Here is a 19,130-nt window from a genome sequence, read left to right on the forward strand (position 1 = left end):
GGGCCGCCTGCTCGCCTTACATACCCCCAGTAAGCCCCTGATTGGGCGGGAGGCGCGGCTGCTGATTGGGCGGGAGGCTGGGGCCCTGCAGCCCCGCCCGGAGCGCCGATGATGCCTCAGCCCCGGACACCTGCTCCTGTGTGACCCTGCCCGTGTGCCTGACTTCTCTGGGTCTCAGCCCCCACGGTGAAAGGAAGGGGGCTCAGATGCTTGATCCCTCCTGCGCCTCCGCGCAGCAGAGGCTGGGGGTGCAGACGGGGAACTGGCACGCCTGGGCCACAGGGAGCTAGCCGCCAGGAGGGCCCCCCGCCCCAATGCCCACCCCTGTGCCCAGGCCACAGCTGGCCTCCGCTGTCTCAGGAAGCAGCAGGTGGCGGTCAGCCAGTGGGTTCACCTGGAGCAGACACTCCCAGGTCAGCCGGTCCTGACCTCTTTTTGAGTTGAAAGAGTTTCCAATGGGTGACAGAGCGATGCTTAAATTACTTAGCAAAAGTCTCCGTAAATAAGGACAGCATCCACTGGGAAAACCGACAAAGAACACGAATTTACCAGAAAGGCAAACAAACACAGGAGAACAGCCTCGACTTCTTTGGCACTCAGGAAAATTTAAACCGAAACAACGACGAGCTACTCCTTTTCTCATCAAACTGAAAAAAACTGAAGACAAAGTGTTGGCGAGGATGCGGGAGCCAGGCCTTCGCTGTCTCTGCCAGGGTGTAAATTGGGTGCAGCCTACTATGGAAAGGTATTCCCTGGAGCCCAGCAACTCCGCCTCTCTCTCCAAGGAGCACATTTGTCAGAAAAGAAATAATTGCTGTGTTATTTGGAAAAGGAAAAAAACAAAAAACTTCCCAAATGAATCATTCAGGGCCTGGCGGAATTACTCTCTTACCGTAGAATACTCTGCAGCCATTTAAAATGACGAGGTGTAGACTTCCCTGAAGTCCAGGGATTAGGACTTCCGTCTTCCACTTCGGGGGCTGTGGGTTCGATCCCTGGTCAGGGAACTAGGATCCCACATGCCATGTGGTGTGGCCAAAAATAAATGAATAATAATAACAAATAATAATAAAAATAAATAAAATGACGAGATGAATTAAAACAAGGATGAGGTGGTATTTTACATGCAGTAGAATGACAATTTTTTTTTTTTGGCCATGACATGTAGCATGTGAGATCTTAGTTTCCCAAACAGGGATTGATCCCACACCCCCTGCACTGGAAGCATGGAGTCTTAACCACTGGACCACCAGGGAAGTCCCCTGAATGGCAAATTTTTTAATGTCCATCGAAATTGAGCATCCAGGATGTGAAAAAAATACATAGCTGCTGGGAAGCAACATAGAAAAGCAACTGAGTAACATCTATTACAACTAAGATGGATTTGGGCCACACCTACCCATGTCACTCTGGGTATAAATTTGAGAGAAATTCTTAACACTGATGGGGTTTCTTCCGTAGTTCAGTCAGTAAAGAATCTGCCTGCAATGCGGGAGGCCTGGGTTCAATTCTTGGGTCTGGAAGATCCCCTGGAGAAGGAAACGGCAACCCACTCTCGTCTTCTTGCCTGGAGAATCCCATGGACAGAGGAGCCTGGCAGTTTACAGTTCACAGGATCGCAAGAGGCAGACACGACTTGGTGCTCTTTCTTTCTTACACTGATGATACTTAAGAGTGCTCAGTGCGATCTTGGCAAAGATGCAAAACAGCCTAGATGCCCACCAAGGGCAGACTGGACAAATAAACTGATCTGTTCACATGGTGGAATATTACACAGCCGTGAAAATGAATGAGACAGAAAGTATCTGTGGAATATGTTCCCCACTTCTGAGAAGGTAGAACTGTGTGTGTGTGTGTGTGTGTGTGTGTGTGTGAGAGAGAGAGAGAGAGAGACAGAGAGAGACAGAGAGAGACAGAGAGACAGAGAGAGTGAAGTCCCAGAAGAAGGTCTGAAAGGATTTATACCAAGGTAATAGCAGTGATTACCTCTGAGGAGAGTGTAGGATTTTAACAGGGCAGGTCTAGAACAGACTTGCATCTTTCTCTCTGTGGTCTTACTGTTGGGATTTTTCCAGGGGAGTCTCCATTACCAGAGGTCTGGATTGAGGCAGGCAAAGTGTTTTAAAGTGAAACTAGATACCATGGCCTGCCTAGCACCCTTCATGGCTCCCTCAATGCCATGGGGACCTCTCCACTGACCTCTCCAGTCTGGCTTATGAAGCCTCCTTCCCCCTTGAAACCCCATAGTCCAACCACACTGAGGCTCTTGGAACCGGTTAGGTGCTGAGAGCTGGGCTTTCCACTTTGGTTTCCTTTGTGTGTGTGTGTTAGACTGATGTAAAAATAGTGCCCGTTTTTCACCCCTGCCCATATCCTTGCCCATCTGCAATGTAAGTTTGCACCTTCTCCCACGTGCCTGGAATCTGAGCTCACCTTGGGACTTGTTGTGACCAACCCAGTATGAGGGAAGGGATGTCTGGCCCCAGTCCCATGTGAACAAGCCTGCTGGATGTGGAGAGGCCCGTGGCCCAGTCTCCCCTGTTGCCCAGCCCACGCTGGCCAACCGGCCAGCGCTCCAACTGACCACAGATGCTCGAATGAACCCAGCAGAGATCTTGGTCTGGATCACCTAGCTGACCCACAGAGTCACAAGCAACAGTACATGGTGTGTTGTTTGAAGCATGAGGTTTGGAGGTTGTTGTCTGTATAGCTGATACACTCTTCCTACAAGGCCCTTTTTTATCTGTATCTTCCTTCTCCAGGGGACTTCCCTGGTGGCTCAGTAGTAAAGAACCTGCCCGCCAACACGGGAGACACAGATTCCATCCCTTGGACGGGAAGATCCGCTGGGGAAGGAAATGGCAACCCACTCTAGTATTCTTGCATGGAGAATCCCCGGATGGAGGAGTCTGATGGGCTCTACAGTTTATGGGGTCACAAAAGAGTCAGATTTGATTTAGCGACTAAACAACAACAACAACACAATGACAACAACCTTATCTGAACTGTTTCTCACTCATCCTTTTTGGCCTCAGTGTAGACATCACGTCCTCGGAAAAGCCCTCCATGACACCCTAGGATGTTAGGGGCCCCTCCTCGGGTTGCCAGCAGCCTCCAGCACCCGGGGTTAAAACACTGCCTTGCCTGTCTCCTTGAGCTCTGGGAGGGAGGGGCAGTGGGCAGGGCTGTGTCTGTCTGGTTCCTGGTGGCGTCCCTCGTGCCCAGCACAACACCTGGCACACAGTAGCAGGACTGCTGTAGCAGTCCCAGTGCCAGAGCAGAGCTCGGCTGAGTGGAGAGAGGCCTGAAAACCATCTGTGGGAACCATTTAGAGCAGGAGCCGAGATAAGGCAAAGAGGCGTGTGGAAGCTGGTGCCAACGGGGGCAGCAATTTTGATCACGTTTCCAAGAACTGAGAAAGACTCAGGGATACAAACATTCCCACGAGCTTCATCTGAAACCCTGCTCCAGGTCTGTGCCAGGATGGAGTTTTGCATTTGGAGGGAAGAAGTTTTAAAATGTGCTGCATGATCTAAAAATTCTCCTAGAGGATTGCCTTTTCACAGGGAAATGGTAATTGTGATGATCAGGCTGCTGGAGAGAGGATGGACTGCTTCGGGTACTCATGAGATGTTTTTGCTGAGAGCTGTGTGAAATTTAAGTTTTGCCAAAAACTTTTTTTTCTTTTTTTTGCCATCTTGGGACACTGAATGGGGTCCTTCTACGTGTGAACTTACAGTTCTGCAGGTTACAGTTCTAAACTCTTTGCATTCTCCTTCCAGAGGCAAAAATTAGGGGCTGAGAGAGCTCTGTGGCCTTGACCCTGGCCAGGTCACAGCCCAGACTTGCTCCCTCCAGTCCATCTCTGAGTCCCCAGCGTGTCCTGGCCTAGGGACGTTGGCTGCCTGGAGCCTGGAAATGAGGTGGGTAACACCCTCTGCCCAGACATAATCAGCAGTTCTCTGCCTTTATATACGGTGGCTTCCCCACCAATGGCAGTCAAATCAACTGCAAATCGGACGCGACTGAACTGAAGGAAGTTAGGTAGGGTTTACTCTCTACCAGGAAAAAGTCAGAGAGTATTCAGGTTTTAGAGGAAATTTTTTTTCCCTCTGGATGTGAGGCTGATGAATCCTCACAATAAGTGGGCTGTGGGAGTGAGGGGACAGGGCAGCCTGCGAGGCAGACTGGCTGCAATGCCGCTGTGCCTACCACTGCTGGGCCTGGTCCCACGCAGTATCTGAAACACAGGGTGGGATCCACACCCGCCGGCGGTGGGAATCCTCTCGTCACCGCTGTGGATGGAGGGCGAACTAGCCGGGTATCACCGACGCGAAGCGCACCTCCTGTGGACCGCTGCTGGTTCCGGGCCCCTTGGCTGTGGCCCTCCTCCTTCTGGCAACCACCTCCTGAAGTTTCCTTTCGGCTCCTTCCTATCCCCACCCTCAGACCATTCGGTTAACGTAGGGTTAAAACCACCGGGCTTTCCTCGTGGCTCAGCTGGTAAAGAATCCGCCTGCAGTGCAGGCGGGAGACCTGGGTTTGATCCCTGGGTTGGGAGGATCCACTGGAGAAGGGAAAGGCTACCCGCTCCAGTTCTCTGGCCTGGAGAAGTCAATGAACTGTATAGTCAGTCCATCGGGTTGCCAAGACTCGGATGCCACTGAGCGCCTTTCACTTTCAACGCTACTTTGCGCTGCAAATGCAATCAGGTGACGGGGGGGGGGGGGGGGGGGGGGTGGAGGCAGGCCAATCAGAGGATGAATGCCCATCCCAGCCTGGTGATTGGTTTAGGAGCTATCAGGTGACCCAGGCCTGGCCAATGAGAGCCCTACCTGGAAACGACTAACAGATGGAGAAGAGAAAGTCCATTTCTGCAGGGTTTGCTGAGCTTGGAATTACTGGTGATTTCTATGCTTACGTCTTGGAACAGCTACACCTGACATTGCTTTGTCAACAAAGGTCCATCTAGTTCATCTACTCAAGGCTATGGTTTTTCCAGTGGTCATGTATGGATGTGAGAGTTGGACTATATAAAGAAAGCTGAATGCTGAAGAATTCATGCTTTTGAACTGTGGTGTTGAAGACTCTTGAGAGTCCCATGGAGTGCAAGGAGATCCAGTCAGTCCATCCTAAAGGAGATCAGTCCTGGGTGTTCATTGAAAGGGCTGATGCTGAAGCTGAAACTCCAATACTTTGGCCACCTGATGCGAAGAGCTGACTCATTTGAAAAGACCCTGATGCTGGAAAAGATTGAAGGCAGGAGGAGAAGGTGACGACAGAGGATGAGATGGTTGAATGGCATCACCAACTTGATGGACATGAGTTTGGGTGAACTCCGGAAGCTGGTGATGGACAGGGAGGCCTGGCATGCTGTGGTTCATGGGGTCACAAAGAGTCGGACATGACTGAGCGACTGAACTGAAAGGCAACACAGAGGAAAGTGCAGCCCAAGGGAGACCTAGAAGCCAGATAGCCTGGACTTCCCTGGCAATCCAGTGGTTGAGATCCCCCTGCCGGTGGAGGAGACATGGGTTCCATCTCTGGTCTAGGCTCCAGGGCAGCTGAGCAGATGAGCCACAGCTACTCACTGAAGCTCAAGTGCCCTGGAGCCCGATCTCAGCAACAAGAAAAGCCACCATGATGAGGACCCCTAGCGCCAGAGGGAAGGGTGGTCCCCGCTCACTACAAGTAGAGAAAGCCAGCGCACAGCAAGGAAGACCCAGTACAGCCCCCTCAAAAGCCAGGTGACCTCATCTGAGCACCTGCACCCAGTCATGCCTGAAGTCCTAAGCTTTTCATTTATGGGAGCCAATCGTGTCTTCCTTTTGCTTCGGTACTATTGAGTGCGATTTCCTGTCTCCTGCAGATAAAGGAATCCTGACTGACATCACCCACCCAGGGAGACAGAGTAGAGAGGGGCAATGATAGAGATCCCAGCTTTTACCTGCCCCAGCCCCTCCGTGGCACTAAGGATCTCCCTTCTCAGACTCCTGCTGCCTTTGCCGCCTTGGAGGAGGAGGGTCATTTGGGAGCTACACCTTCATCCCATTCCCCCTTCAGATGAGGTCCCTGGTAGGGCCAGCCCGGAGCCTAGGCTCCGGTAATGCAAGAAGTCTCTCATCATCTGCTGAGTCCAGGAAGCCCACTGGCTGCATAAAGCCTGAAATCTCATTAAAGTCAGTTTTAAGATCCCTTTTTGCAGATAAGGAGGCTTCCAAGAGGTGACAAAATTTGCTTGCAGTTTCACGGGTCACCTGGATCTCTGTGACTCCAAGGATGGAGCTTTTCCCAATCCTGGGCCTGCTCCCCACAGCCTAAAGCACTCCCAGGAGGCTCTGATGGTTGACCAAACCCAGAAACCCCAGGGTCAAGGATCAGATGAACACTGCCCCGTTTCCATCCACCCTGTAGATAAAGAGTTGAGAGTGACAAAAACCACCACTACTAAGACCAAGGATAGGAGCTGAGCTTTTAATACCCCAATTTGCCTTCGTCTCCAGGCAGAGCTGGGGAGAGGTAGAGCTTCCCGCTTTGGTTATATAGTGGAGGAGGGGCATTTATGAGGCGGCTCAGTTCTGATGTCTCAGAGTCCCAGCCAGCCTCACAGCAGCAAGGACTATCCGGAGGGGGAGAATGGATTGGAGCCGCTGAAGGCTTGCCCAGCAGGGGAGCTAAGATCTGTGACCTGTGAACTTCCCCGGGGGAAGGTGGGTCCAGCCGGATTTCCCATGCTTTTGTTTTTAAGCTCTTTTTGAGACAAAGGTGAGGTTGGGGACCCAGCTCTTCGTTAAATGTGGGCAGGTGAACATAACTTCTAGAAGCTCCATACGGGCCCGGAGATGCTGCAGCCTGGGTGCTGGGCAGGAGAACTAGTGGTTTTTCAGAAGCTGAGAGCAAGACCTGTCTCTCTGTGGGTTGCATTGGAAGGGAATGACCCGAGTCATAGAGGTTTGTACCGGCCCCAGACCCTGGTCCTCTGATGTTGTTTTTTTTTCAGGTCTGATGACTGCATTCTGCATTTCCTTGACTGTCCCTCCCTGTGGTCCACCACCCGGCCCTGGTCTGGCCTTGCCGTCTGTCTAATGTTTATAAGCCTGACGAGGCTGGGTGCTTAGGGCCTTGCCCAATCTCAAAATGGTCGCTATCAAGAGGAGATGATCATAGGAATGAATTACTTATATTAATTGATATTATTCATAAAGTTAACTACTGTCTGTCCAGCTCCTTACTATTTACAAAGAGCTCACACACACGAATACAGGTACACACACACACACACACACACACAATCTCATTTGATCTTCCCAGCAGCTATGTGAGGAGAGATTTGGAATTCCCATTGTATGGGGGAAGAAAGTGAGGCCCAAGGACAAAACAGCTGCTCAAGGCCATCAGCCAAGGGCGAGCTGCTGCTGCTGCTAACATGTGAGAGGATGGCTGTGCCCTCCCGACCCGTTCATCTCTGCATTCACGTCTCCATTCATTCCTTCCTTCCTCCACCTAGCATTTATTAATAAGCACCTACAGCGTGCCCCGTCGTGTGCTACTCACTTATCCCTAAGCTGGGACACTTTTCCAGAGCAAGAGTTCTTGTGTAGCTGAGAGATGAGCTGGGGAGAAGCGGAGCTACAGCGGGCCCCCGGGAAGTCAGGACTCCTGATCGGGCCGCCCCTGCAAAGTGAGGTGCCTCCTGTTTCTCTCATTGATTCTTTTGCATTTGGTTGGTTGGTTTTTGTGTTTACACTCAGGGAGCCTGTGAGAGCTGGTTCCGACAGGCGTGGCTCCTGATGGAGCTGCTGAGGCTGGGGTGGGGGTGGGGGCTGGGGGACTCCTGCGGCGGGCCACGGAATCCCTGGAGGGGCTTAGGCAGGCGCCACCTGGCTGGTCTCTGTCTTGGAGACGGTGGTGGAGGCCTCGTCGTCACCCAGCGGGTTCTTGCCACAGCAGAGGGTGGTGACCATGCAGTTCCGGAACTGGAAGGAAGAGGTAGGGTTAGGGTGAGGGGTGGTCAGGGTCCCCCAGAGTCTGGGTGGGAAATGGCATCGTCAGCGAGGTGTGCCTCCTCTCTCTTCCTGCCTCTGGCCCTCCCAGCCTCCACTCCCCCATCAGATGGCTCCCTGCAGGAGCTTACTAAGCCTCCCCAGCCCCACCCAGCGGTGCTGGGGCCAAACCCGAAGGGGCTTTGTCGCTGGTGATGCTCCACAATGCCCTCAGCGTGCCAAGGGCCATCTGGAGATTATCCCATTGAACCGAGAGTTTAGGATTTCATCCTTTCCGTGGGTGAAGAGAGTGAAGCCCAGAAGAGGGAAGTGACTTGCCCAAGGCCACACAACTAAAACCTAGCAGAGGTGGGATTTGAACCCAATCTTTCTGATTCCAGGTTTTCCCCACGACCAAAGAACCTGCAGAGGAACCACTGGTCTACGTTAAAAGGACCACTTTATCCCTTCATCCCTCAGAACGAGACGTTTTAGCATCCTTGAGCTTTGTGGAGACTGGCACCTGTTCCCAGGCCCAGGACTTTGACCATCTGGACTGTTTAAGCTAGCCTCCAGAACCATCTGAACTGGCACTTCTCTCTCCTGAGCCAGCATCAGAGGGCTTGCTAGAAATGCATGTTCCTGGGCCCACCCTGAGCTTCTAATCAGAAGATCTGGGGGTTGGTCCAGGAATGTGCATTTCTCCCGGATGACTCGTGATTACCCCAGGGAAGACCAACTCCCCTGCCCATTTTGCAGGTGGGAAGACTGAGGCCCAGTTAAGACTACAGCTTCTCCACCTGTCGCCTGGGGGAACCTGGCCCCTTCCCGCCCCACCAGCAGTCACCTGCTTGTTCATCATGATGTAGATGACGGGGTTGTAGACTGCGGCAGACTTGGCAAAAAAAGCCGGGAGGGTCATGAGGATGGGGCCGAAGTCAGAGCCCTGATGGGTGAAGATGTAGAACGCCACCCCGGCGTAGGGCAGCCAGCAGATCAGGAAAGCGATAACCATGATGATAACCATGCGGGTGACCTCCTTCTCGGCCTTCTGAGTGGTGGCTGACTCCTGCTGCTGGGCAGCCGCCTGCGGGGACACAGCGCCTGGTGTCCGGGCTCGAGGCTCCTCTGGGCCGGGGGGCCGTGCTCAGCCTCATCCATGCTCTTGTCCCCCGCCCCACACAGCACTGGCCCCCCCAAGGGCCCTACCTCCTTGACGGTGAACACCAGCTGCCCGTAGCAGAAGAATATGACAGTCAGGGGGATGGTGAAGTGGACCACGAACATGTAGATGACGAACGACTCGTTGTTGACCTCCGGCTTGAGCGTGTAGTAGTCGATCCCACATGAGCACTGCATGCCCTCCGGAATGTACCTGAGGACCCGGGAGGGGAAGGGGCAGCAGCGGCAGAGGGAGACCCGCATGTGAGGTGCCGGGGCCGGGCCCAGCTGACCAGAGTCCTCTGCCAGCGCCTGCGGCGGGGCTGGTCTCTGGGCCTCACTTTCCCTCTCTGTAAAATGGGGATAGCAAACCTCTCCTTGGCTGTGAGGCTCACACCTACTGAGATGAGGGATTCAGATGTGTGGAAACAGTGCTGTTGCCTTGTTTGGCACCATGTTATCCTGGGACCCTGGTCCCTCCCGGCCTCTCACCCCCAGCGCCCCTACTCTGCCCCTGTGCTTCCCTGCCTGGAGCTTCTTCACCCGGCCGGCCACTCCCGCGTGGCCGGAGGCCAGGCCTGGGGCCATGAGATGGGTGGGGAGAAGGGAAACGCTCCCAATGTCTGTATTGCAGGCACCCAGATCTTTCTAGGCCACTCAGAGTAATTGAGGGATCTTTGCGCAGTTTCTGGAAACAAGAGGCCCTGGGGCGTGTGGTTGGGGCGTGTGATGTCAGAGGACGGTGACACTGAACTGACCTCGGGAAACCCAGTGTCCATTAGCTGCGTCCACGAGGATGTAACTAGGCCAGACTGGAGAAGACGGGGGGAGGGGCGGGGTTTTTGGCCCCTTGCTAAATTGCCCGGGAGGGAAACACTGACCCCAGGAAGACTGAGAGAGGAGGAAAGGGGAGAGAGATGGCTGTTTCCTGGAAGCAGAAGGGCACGAAGCCTCTGGGAACCCGCAGAGTCCAATCGCCCAAACCACGTTCCACCCCACCGCCGTCTCATCTCAGCCCATTGGGGGTTAACGGCTGAGTCTTGCCAGGACTGGTTCCCAGGGCCACACCGTCACACCTGCACGAGGGGGGGCTCTGCCTCTGCAGGGGCAGAGGCCTGAGGTCAGAGGAGCCACTCCCGGGGTCCTGGACCAAAGAGGATTGGGATCTGGCCTGGCTTAGCTGGGGATTAGGGGCACAGCCAAGGTGAAGGGTTAGGGCGTCTTGGAGTCTCCTTGACACGGAGAGCAGCCCCGTAGTGACGTTGGGGGCTGACCCTCTCTTCCCTGCCCTAAACCTCAACCCTATCACAAATGCCACCTCGGGGGGCCTGAAACCAGGCAGCAGTCCACCCCCTCCAGCTGGAGGACCCTAGGAAGCGCCCCGGAGACCCTCCTCCCCTCCTGCTCAGCGACATTACCTGGACCAGCCGACGAGGGGGGGCGCGGCGCAGGCCAGAGCCATGACCCAGGTGAAGGCGACACCCATGATGGCGTGGTTCTCCCCGAAGCGGAAGTTGCTCATGGGCTTGCACACCACCACGTACCGCTCGATGGCCAGGACCACCAAGGACCACAGGGCGATTTCACCTGCAAGGCAGCCGGCTGTCAGTCAACCCGCCGCGTGGCTGGACCTGTCTGTCTAAGGAGGGGGTGTGCTCCTCCTGGGGATGGGAAGGGCGGGGTCGACCAGGAAGGCACCCGGGGAGCAGTCCCGGAGCACGGACTTAAGGAGCGTAGGGTCTGGACATGGACGAGGGGAGATGGCGGGGCAGACGGGCCGCTAAGCCATGTGGAGTAACTCCCAGGAAGGTTAGTGCAGCCAGAGCTCTGGGTTCACCGGGAACACGGCAGTTGGCTCGTGGGGTCATGGCTGAGAACTGGGAGCCCGGCATGGAGTTTTCACAGAAGAATGTGTCCTTCCTGGGGCCACTGGCAGAGTTCCAGTCACAGGGGACAGCAGAGACAGCAGGAGCAAGAGGGGGAGGCCTGCCTTTCCTCCTGGGCAGCGGGCCTCTCACCTCCAGGGACATGGGACACCCTGGGCATGGGCGACCCTCTCCTGGGAGCCAGGGAGCTGGAGAGTGTTTTGCTCCGAGGGAGGAGGAGGAATAATAATGATGGGGTTCAGACATCTGCCCTGCACATCACCCTCAGAAACTCAGGAGGGAGATGGCCGTGGGGTTTACCAACTGGGGCATTTCCCAGAGTTAAAGGGAACGCCAGTGGGTACTCCAGGCCCATGGTTGTCGCAGAGGCGTGCCCACCTGTGTGTGGCACCCTTGTGGCCTGAGACTGGGGGATCGCAGTCACCCAGCAATGGCCAGCGCCCTGGGAACAGGGCTGAGGCAGGGCCTGGACGCACGTGGGAGAGAGGAGACAGAGCTTCCTGTGGCTGGTGCCGGGCTCTCTCCATCCCCCAGGCTTTGTGACGACAACCTCCCGTGTCTCCTGCTTGCCTGAGAGGCAGTGTGTCCCCGGGGGACGCTCCTGGGTCTGAGCCAGGAGACCCAGGCTCTGGGCACTGGCCTGCCACATTCCTGAGTCACTCCTCCCCTCTGCACGCTGCAGTTTTCTCATCGGCTAAGTAAAAGTGAAGTCGCTCAGTCATGTCTGACTCTTTGCGACCCCATGGACTGTAGCCCACCAGGCTCCTCCGTCCATGGGATTTTCCAGGCAAGAATATTGGAGTGGGTTGCCATTTCCTTCTCCATCGGCTAAATGGGATCTATTCACCTGTTTTTCAGTGAAAATATTTTAAAAGCATGGCTCACAGCTATACAGATCACCTCACCAGGTCTACTGGCTCCCTGTGAATGGACTCCTCAAGGCCGAAAGCCTTCAAGCGGAGCAGAGAGCCTGGAGGCGGGCTGGGAGGGAGTCAGAGGGAAGCTGGGGAGGGACGGCGCCCGGCGCCCAGTGCAGGCAGAGGCCGGTGCCTGGGGGACTGAGGACTGTCATCCCGCCCCGGGCTGGGGCCCTGAGCACAGACATCCGTGTTGTCCAGCTCTCTGTCCCCGGGACCCGGCGTGGGTCTCACCCAGCCCCGCTGCTCCAAGGGGAGCAGAACCGCGGCCTGAGGGGCCGCAGAGACGTGGGCTTGCCACTCGGCCTTGCCAGAGACTGCCTGCGACCCCAGCGAAGCCCCGGACTCCTCTCATCTGTTTCCTGGCTGGAGGGCGAGACAGTGACCCCAGTGCCAGTGAGATCACGTGCTCGGTGGCCACCTCCACCAACGCCGGCCGAGCTCATCATCACTTACCCCACGTTTACTGACTGAGTAAGGGAGGGCTTTGGATCCCGGGCTCTCGTCCACCATCCGAAAGACTGGGGCTGTCCCCACACACCCCCCTGCCACACCCAAGCTTCTGGCTCCTGCACACACACACACCCCCCGCTGCCCAGCCCACCGCACCCAGCTCATACCGCCCAGGGTGGCAAAGAAGCCCTCCAGGTTGCAGCCCGTGGGCCCAAAGATGAAGTATCCGTGCAGAGAGGTGTAGAGGGTCGTGGTGAAGCCCCCGAAGACCATGAAGAGGTCGGCCACGGCCAGGTTCAGCAGGATGTAGTTGAGGGGCGTGCGCAGCTTCTTGTGCTGGACCGTGACGTAGAGCGTGAGGAAGTTGATGGGGAAGCCGAGCACGATCAGCAGGAACATGTAGGCGGCCAGCATGGAGAACTGCCACGGCTCGGCCAGGTAGTACTGCGGGGCCTCAAAGGGGCTGCGCACTACGCCCGTTTTGTTGGAGAAAGGCACGTAGAAGTTTGGGCCCTCCGTGCCGTTCATGGCTGCGGCCCTAGCAGCTGCCCGCAGGCGGCGCGAACCCAAGGATGCTTCTGAGGCCGGAGCTCAGCCACACGGGGCTCCGGCTGGACGACTCCGGGCTCTGACTACCCCCCCAGGCCCTTATAAAGTGACCTCCCCTCCCTAAGCTCCTGGCTGAATCAGCACCTGGAAGATTGGGGGCGTTATTAATCATATTAATCCTCACTGCTGCAATGGGGGGCCTAATTGGCTTCCAAGTGGGGCCAAGGTGACTCCAGGTAGAAGGCTGTGGTCAGGGAGAAGGGGGGTGGGGGGTGCTGGGGACCCTGGGAAAGAGCAGAGGCCTGCCCCCCATCTCCCCTGTCCCGCTCTGTCATCTCAGCTGACGGCCCTGACCTGGCATTGGGACCCCCGGCTCCAGGCCCACTTCCCTCCAGTTCAGGACAAGCAAACTTCGCCTTCCTCCCGCCTGGCCCACGAGCCCCCGGAGGGCAGAGCGCTGGTTCTTCTGTCATCCCCTCTCTCAGCCCCTGAGCCGTCCCTTCCCCACCTGGGTCACCTCTGGGCTTATCCAGTCACCACACACTGCCCACCGGCCAGGTCGTGAGCGTCACAAGTGCAGCGGGGCACTCCGGGGATGGGACGCAAGCCCCACGTTGCCCAGGAGCTCAAAGAGCATTTGTTTCCTTGAATTGGAGTTCACTCACTCACTTGTTCAAACCAACATTTCTGTGCAGGGCACTGGGGGAGCTGAGGCTCCAGGAAGGAGGAGCTTATGGGCTGGGGAGGACTTCCGTGTGGGAAGGCTTGCTCCCGACCCGGGGAGGGGAGGCCACCGACCCGTGGAGACATCCAGGGGGACAATGTTTAGGGGGAGAGGGGCACTTTGCCAGGTTGCCAAGTGGGGATGTCAGCATAGACTGAAGACAGAGGCCCAGCAGAGGCCCGAGTCCCGTCTGGGATGTGGGCTGGGGTCAGCTGGGGTGGGGCTTAGTGCCAGGGGCATTATCCAGGGGAACTTGGGCAGATTTGGGGCCCAGGAAAGTATCTCAAAAGCCCTCAAGGATGAAATGAAGGGAGTGATGGTGGAGGAAGGGCCCAGGGCAGAGGTGACCAAATCAGGGAGACTCTTAGCGCTCCTGAAGCAAGGCCTTGCCTCCAGGAGGTGAACGGAGCCAAGCCTGTGCTGGGCACCAGATCCCTGCGGTGAGCGAGGAGGTGTGGTCCTGGGAGCTCCTGTGTGGAGGGGAGGTGGGCCCTGGGAACAGCACACGGGCCACAGCCCGGGACTGGGGTCAGGCTAGGCTGGGGCCGTGGGCCTTGGGCGCCGCGTGATTGACAAGCCATGATGGCGTACCCCAGGACAGCAGGATGAGCTCAGGGTACGAACAAGGGCCCCCATCTACACTAGGATCATGAGGGCCCCTCCCAGGAGTAAAGTGGGGCCATGGGCAGCCCGGCCTTCAGGGTCCCCAATGCCCACGGCCCAGCTGTGAATTTTATCCCGCACCAACTGTGTTCCACACAAGACACTCAGTTCTGGGGGACACAGTGGACAAGAAGGACCAAGCCCCTGCCTGTAGGACGTGTCCTTCTGTGGGGGTGAGGAGGGGGCCCCCACAAACCATGAAACAAATGACAATAGGGTACATTCAGGTGGTGACGTCCTCCTGACACACAGTCGCCTGGAGCTGCCCAGGGAGGCCTGAGAGCTCGAGGATGGAAGGAGCGCTGAGGGGTGGAGCTGACCAAGGAGAGAGAGAAGCCAGTGCAAAGGCCCTGAGGCAGGGAACGCAAGGCTGGCCAGGAAGCGACCCAGTGTCCGAGACCTCCGCGGCTGAGGCTCCCTTGTGCTGTTTCTCTTCCCACCTGGGATGTCCTCACCTGTCTGCTCAGAAGCGTGCCCCCTTCCCTGCAGCCCACCTGGGGCTCCAGAGCCCTGCTGTCCCGGGAGGCGGGCAGCGTCAGGACTTGCGTGGGGAGCCTAGTGGTATGTGCGCTGCGGGGAGGAGCAAGGGGAAGGCAGGCGTGGCTGGTGGGTGGGGCGCGGCCGCTCAAGGTATAAGGTGCTTGGTGCAATGATTAGGCCAATCGCTAAAGAGGTCAAGGTGAAGGGCTTGATTCTGACACGGCCCCTGGTGGCCAGACAGAGGGACAGACGACGGACTCCCTGGGCCAAGACCAGCACACGCACCCCTGCCTTGGCCAGGCTGAGCCCCCAACCCTCAAACTCATGACCTTGCTTGTTACCCCCTAATGCTTATGACAACCTGGAAGCTTTTAATTCCTATTCTGTTCATAGGTCTCGTAGGCTGTAACCCGAGCCCCCAGGGGTGGGCTGGGGTCTGTCTTGCTCATCACAGGGCCCCAGAGCCCAGCTCGACACACGGCAGGTGCATGTAAATTGTTTCCCCTACTTCAGCGGTCTCCAAACTTTTTGGCACCAGGACCAACTTCGTGGAAGACAGTTCTTCCATGGACCAGGGGGTTGGCGGGAAGGGATGATTTCAGGATGATTCAAGTGCGTTACATTTACTGTGCACTTTATTTCTAATCTAGCACTGCCACTGATCTCTCAGCAGGTACTGGTCCATGGCCTGGAGGTTAGGGACACCTGCCCTATTCGAATGAGCTGGGATTTCTGTTTGATGCCCAGGACCTGGCACATGACAGGTGCCCAAGAACTGTCTGTGGACTGAGCAGATGGATCTAGGTTATCGCAGGAAGTGCTGCCTTTCTCTAAGACTCAGGTCCACCCTCCGTAAGAGAGTCTAATAATCCACTCTATCACGGTGGGGATAAAGGAGATTAAAGGTCATCCCTGACATGATGGACGTCTGCTCTATAATGCATGATAGACAATTAAAAACAAAGAATGCTCTTCTGCTTGGAGGAATGGGCTCACAGAACGACAGGAAGGTCGTTAGAAGCCACCTACTCTGACCCTCCGTTGCAGGTGGGGAGACCAAGGCCCCCAGGCCACAGGGCCTGGCCGCTCCTGCCCCAAAGGCAGCTCTCAGGAAGACCGTCCATCACCCACACCGGGTGCCAGTGACGAAAGCGGGTTGCGCTGGGGTGCTGGAAAGGGCCCAACTCAGTTGTTCAGGCCCGGGCAGCAGCGGCGGGGGCAGCACTGGGCTCAGTCGCCAAGAGAGCCTGCAAAGGCCCGCCGCCCTGCTCAGTTCGCTGGGACTAGGAGCCTCCAGGATCCACCCCCACGTGCACGGCAAAGCTGCCCGCTGTCCCACCCGGCCCGGCTCACAGACCTCCCCCCGTCCTCCCCCAGGGGACCGGGCTGTCGGCCACGAGGCTGGGGGAAGCCCAGCCCTCCCTTCCCTGAGCCTGCTTCCTGCTGGGACCAGTGAGCTTTGCTGACTGTCCCCCTCTTCTGCATGCGTGCGCTGAGTCCCTTCAGTCGTGTCCGACTCCGTGAGACCCTCTGAACTGCAGCCCGCCAGGCTCCTCTGTCCATGGAGTTCTCCAGGCGAGAACACTGGAGCGGGTTGCCGTGCCTCCCTCCAGCGGATCTTCCCGACCCAGGGATCGAAGCTGCATCTCTTACATCTCCTGCACTGGCAGGCGGGTGCTTCACCACCAGCACCACCTGGGAACCCTCTTCGGAACCTGGTTCAGTTCACAGCCGTGGAGGGCCCCTCCAGCTCTCAACGTGCCTGTCCTACTCGGTACCCGACACTGCCAGCCGCATCTGACTTGTCTCCCGACGGCCTGCCCATCCCGGGGTAGGTGCTCAATGAACAAGTGTCCAGGGGAGGGACAGCTCCTCCCAGCCTCGGGAGGAGGTCTGGTGCCTCTGACCACCGGGGAAACGAGCTTCCTCGGCAGAGCCAGGTAGAGGCGGCGGGAAGTCCAGCCTTCCGCTTGGGCTCTGCTGTCCCCACTGCCGGACCGGCCGGAGGGAAGCGGGAAGCGCACAGGGGGCCAAGCGTGGTGTGGGTGACCTTCCGAGCCTCCGCCCCCTCTCGGCCGGGTGCAGAAAAGGCCGTGAGGGGCGGTGAGTGGCGGGGCTGGGGGTGGGGGTGTTGGTTGGTCTCTGCTTCCCCATCCCGGCCCCTCGGCCCCTCTGGGAGGCCAGGTGTGGCGAAGGATTAGGGCTTAGTGGGCAGCAGCGCGCAAATAACTCTTAAGCCTCCATGTGGAGGTGCTGCTTGGTCAGCAGCCTCCTCTCCATGGCCCCCCCATCTCCCATCACCACTGAGCCCCACCACCTGTGTCACCACAGCTGAGTGAGGCCTGAGACTGAGCTGCCAACTCAAGGGGGGAAGAGCAGAGGGGAGACCGGCTCTCCGCTTTCCGTCTGCCTCTCCTCCTGCACCCGCCTCCCCAGCGTCTGGCCGAGGCCGGGGCTGGGGACATGGAGGTGAATCCTAGGCCAGTCCCTGTCTACCCTGGTCCCCCCTCAAGGGGCTCCCCGTCTTCAGGCAGGGGCAGCAGCCACGGGGAAAACGGGTAACTGGGAGAAGTGAGAAAATGCTCCTGACTCGGTGCTGCGGGAGCCCAGAGGAGAAACATCAAGGGCCAGGAGGGAGGGGACAGCTGAGCCAAGGCCCCCGGCTGGTGGAAAGGTGCTGGGGCCCGGGATGGGCTGGCAGGGGAGGCCAGGGCTCTGGGCGCCAGGTGGCGGCCAGCAGGGCTGCTGAAGTTATGACAGGCAGGGCAGTGGCGTGGTGGAGCCCATTCTAGATGCCCTGGGGTCTGGTGGAGGACCTCAGGGTGTGCTCGGGCAAGTACTGGGCCAGGTGGGAGCCCCGCCTGGCGGTGGCCCCTCTGCCGGGGCTCCTGAGTACCTGACGGTGGGGCTGGCCTGCGCGGAAGACCATCTGGCGCCTGCCCACCTGTCCGGGAGCCCCAAGGGGCCCCCGGCTTCGGCAGCCTGGCTGGGGGTGGACGCGGGCGCCGGCTGGCCGGCTGGCTGAGGCTGAGCTCGAGCTGGGACCGCCTGAGGTCTGGTCCGGGGGCTCTTTCTGGCCGCCCAGTCCCCTCTTCCTCACCTACTCCTTCCAGGAACGAGGAACAGTGCTGAAGACCCTGAGACAGGTCGGGATGCAGTCGCGGCTGGCCCAGCCTGCGGCCGCCACTTCTCTGCCAGGACCCCACGTCCTCGTGGGGAGATGGGGCGACATCTCGGGATGCCCGTGGCCGAGGCCTTTCCTTCCTCACCTTCTGTGGCATAGGAAGGGGTCGTGGTCACTGACACAGACCGAGGCTGGAACATCAGTGTCAGAGCTGGAGGGGTCTCCTGTACAGATGGGCCAACGGCGGTGGAGAGAGGGCTTGACCTGCCAGGGCCCTGCCCAGTAAGGACACAAGAGGAGCAGGACACAGCACTCACAGGCAGAGCCTGTGCCTGCCTGTGACCCTGTCTTGGCTCCATAAATATTTGAGGAACGGAAGCAAAGAGAATGTTCCCGAGCCTCAGTCTCAGCATGTGTTCAGTGGGCATCCTTGAAGACGCCTCAAAGTCCTCACTCGGGGCCAGACTTAACAGGGAGCTCGGACTCAGGCCTCTGGAGCTCAGCTCCTCTGGGGCGGCAGAACCCAGCGCGGCGCCCCCTCGTCTGCGCTGTCGTGGGCCCCGAGGATGCTGGAGTCGCAGGCTGGGCCCCCTCCCCCACTTCTAGCCGAGAGCCATCTGATCTGTCGCTGTGATTGACGCCTGTTAGGTGGTGGGGGGCTGTTTGCTCCCTCTCCTCTTTCCCAGCCACATGCGAGTGATTTCAGCTCAAGCAACGTGCTAATGGAAATCCTAACACATTAATAAATGTTTAGCGCGCGAGAGAGCATGCATGATCGTAAGTAATTAAGACGCTCAACGGAGGAGTTCTGTTGGCACAACTGTCTGGCTCCGTCTCTTTCTTTTCCCGTCACCTCCTGAGAGAGCTGCAGGGGGCGGCAGGGGGAGGGGCCGGGGTCCAGCCCTGGACTCACCCCTGGAGGCCCCCACCCCGCAGCCGCTCCCCTCTCCTCAGTGTCTTCATCCCTCCCTTTGGAGGGGACCTTTGCCCTGCTCGGCCCTGCTCGGCCTGCTTCATGGACGCCCTGCAAGGGATCAGTATCTAATCACCAGGGTGGCTTTCCACACCTTCCCTGGCAGCCCAGTCCCCTTCCTCCTGCCGGCAGGACTTTGCATAAAGCCCTGGACTGCTCGCTGCCTTCTCGGATGGGAGCCGGGAGGAGGGTGAAGGCAGCGGCCTCAGGGAAGGACC

General features: G+C 57.7%; 1 protein-coding gene across 1 annotated transcript; it reads right to left on the reverse strand.

Annotated features, from left to right (window-relative positions):
- Window positions 1–7,865: 7,865 nt before the first annotated feature.
- Window positions 7,866–12,927, reverse strand: RHO (rhodopsin). Its single transcript, XM_065935418.1, has 5 exons — window positions 12,567–12,927; window positions 10,562–10,730; window positions 9,192–9,357; window positions 8,830–9,069; window positions 7,866–7,976 (listed from the first exon to the last, which is right to left on the reverse strand). The coding sequence occupies exons 1-5, from the start codon at window positions 12,925–12,927 to the stop codon at window positions 7,866–7,868; spliced, it is 1,047 nt and encodes a 348-aa protein (XP_065791490.1).
- Between the last annotated feature and the right edge of the window lie 6,203 nt (window positions 12,928–19,130).

Source organism: Muntiacus reevesi, chromosome 4 (genome assembly GCF_963930625.1).
Source record: "Muntiacus reevesi chromosome 4, mMunRee1.1, whole genome shotgun sequence".
NCBI lineage: Eukaryota > Metazoa > Chordata > Mammalia > Artiodactyla > Cervidae > Muntiacus > Muntiacus reevesi.

Coding starts and splice junctions, on each gene's coding strand:
- RHO (XM_065935418.1), bottom strand. CDS start 12,927: ATGAACGGCACGGAGGGCCCAAACTTCTACGTGCCTTTCTCCAACAAA. Junction 9,358..10,561: donor CCCCTCGTCGGCTGGTCCAG/GTAATGTCGCTG, acceptor CCGGGTCCTCAG/GTACATTCCGGAGGGCATGC. Junction 9,070..9,191: donor TGGTGTTCACCGTCAAGGAG/GTAGGGCCCTTG, acceptor GTGTCCCCGCAG/GCGGCTGCCCAGCAGCAGGA.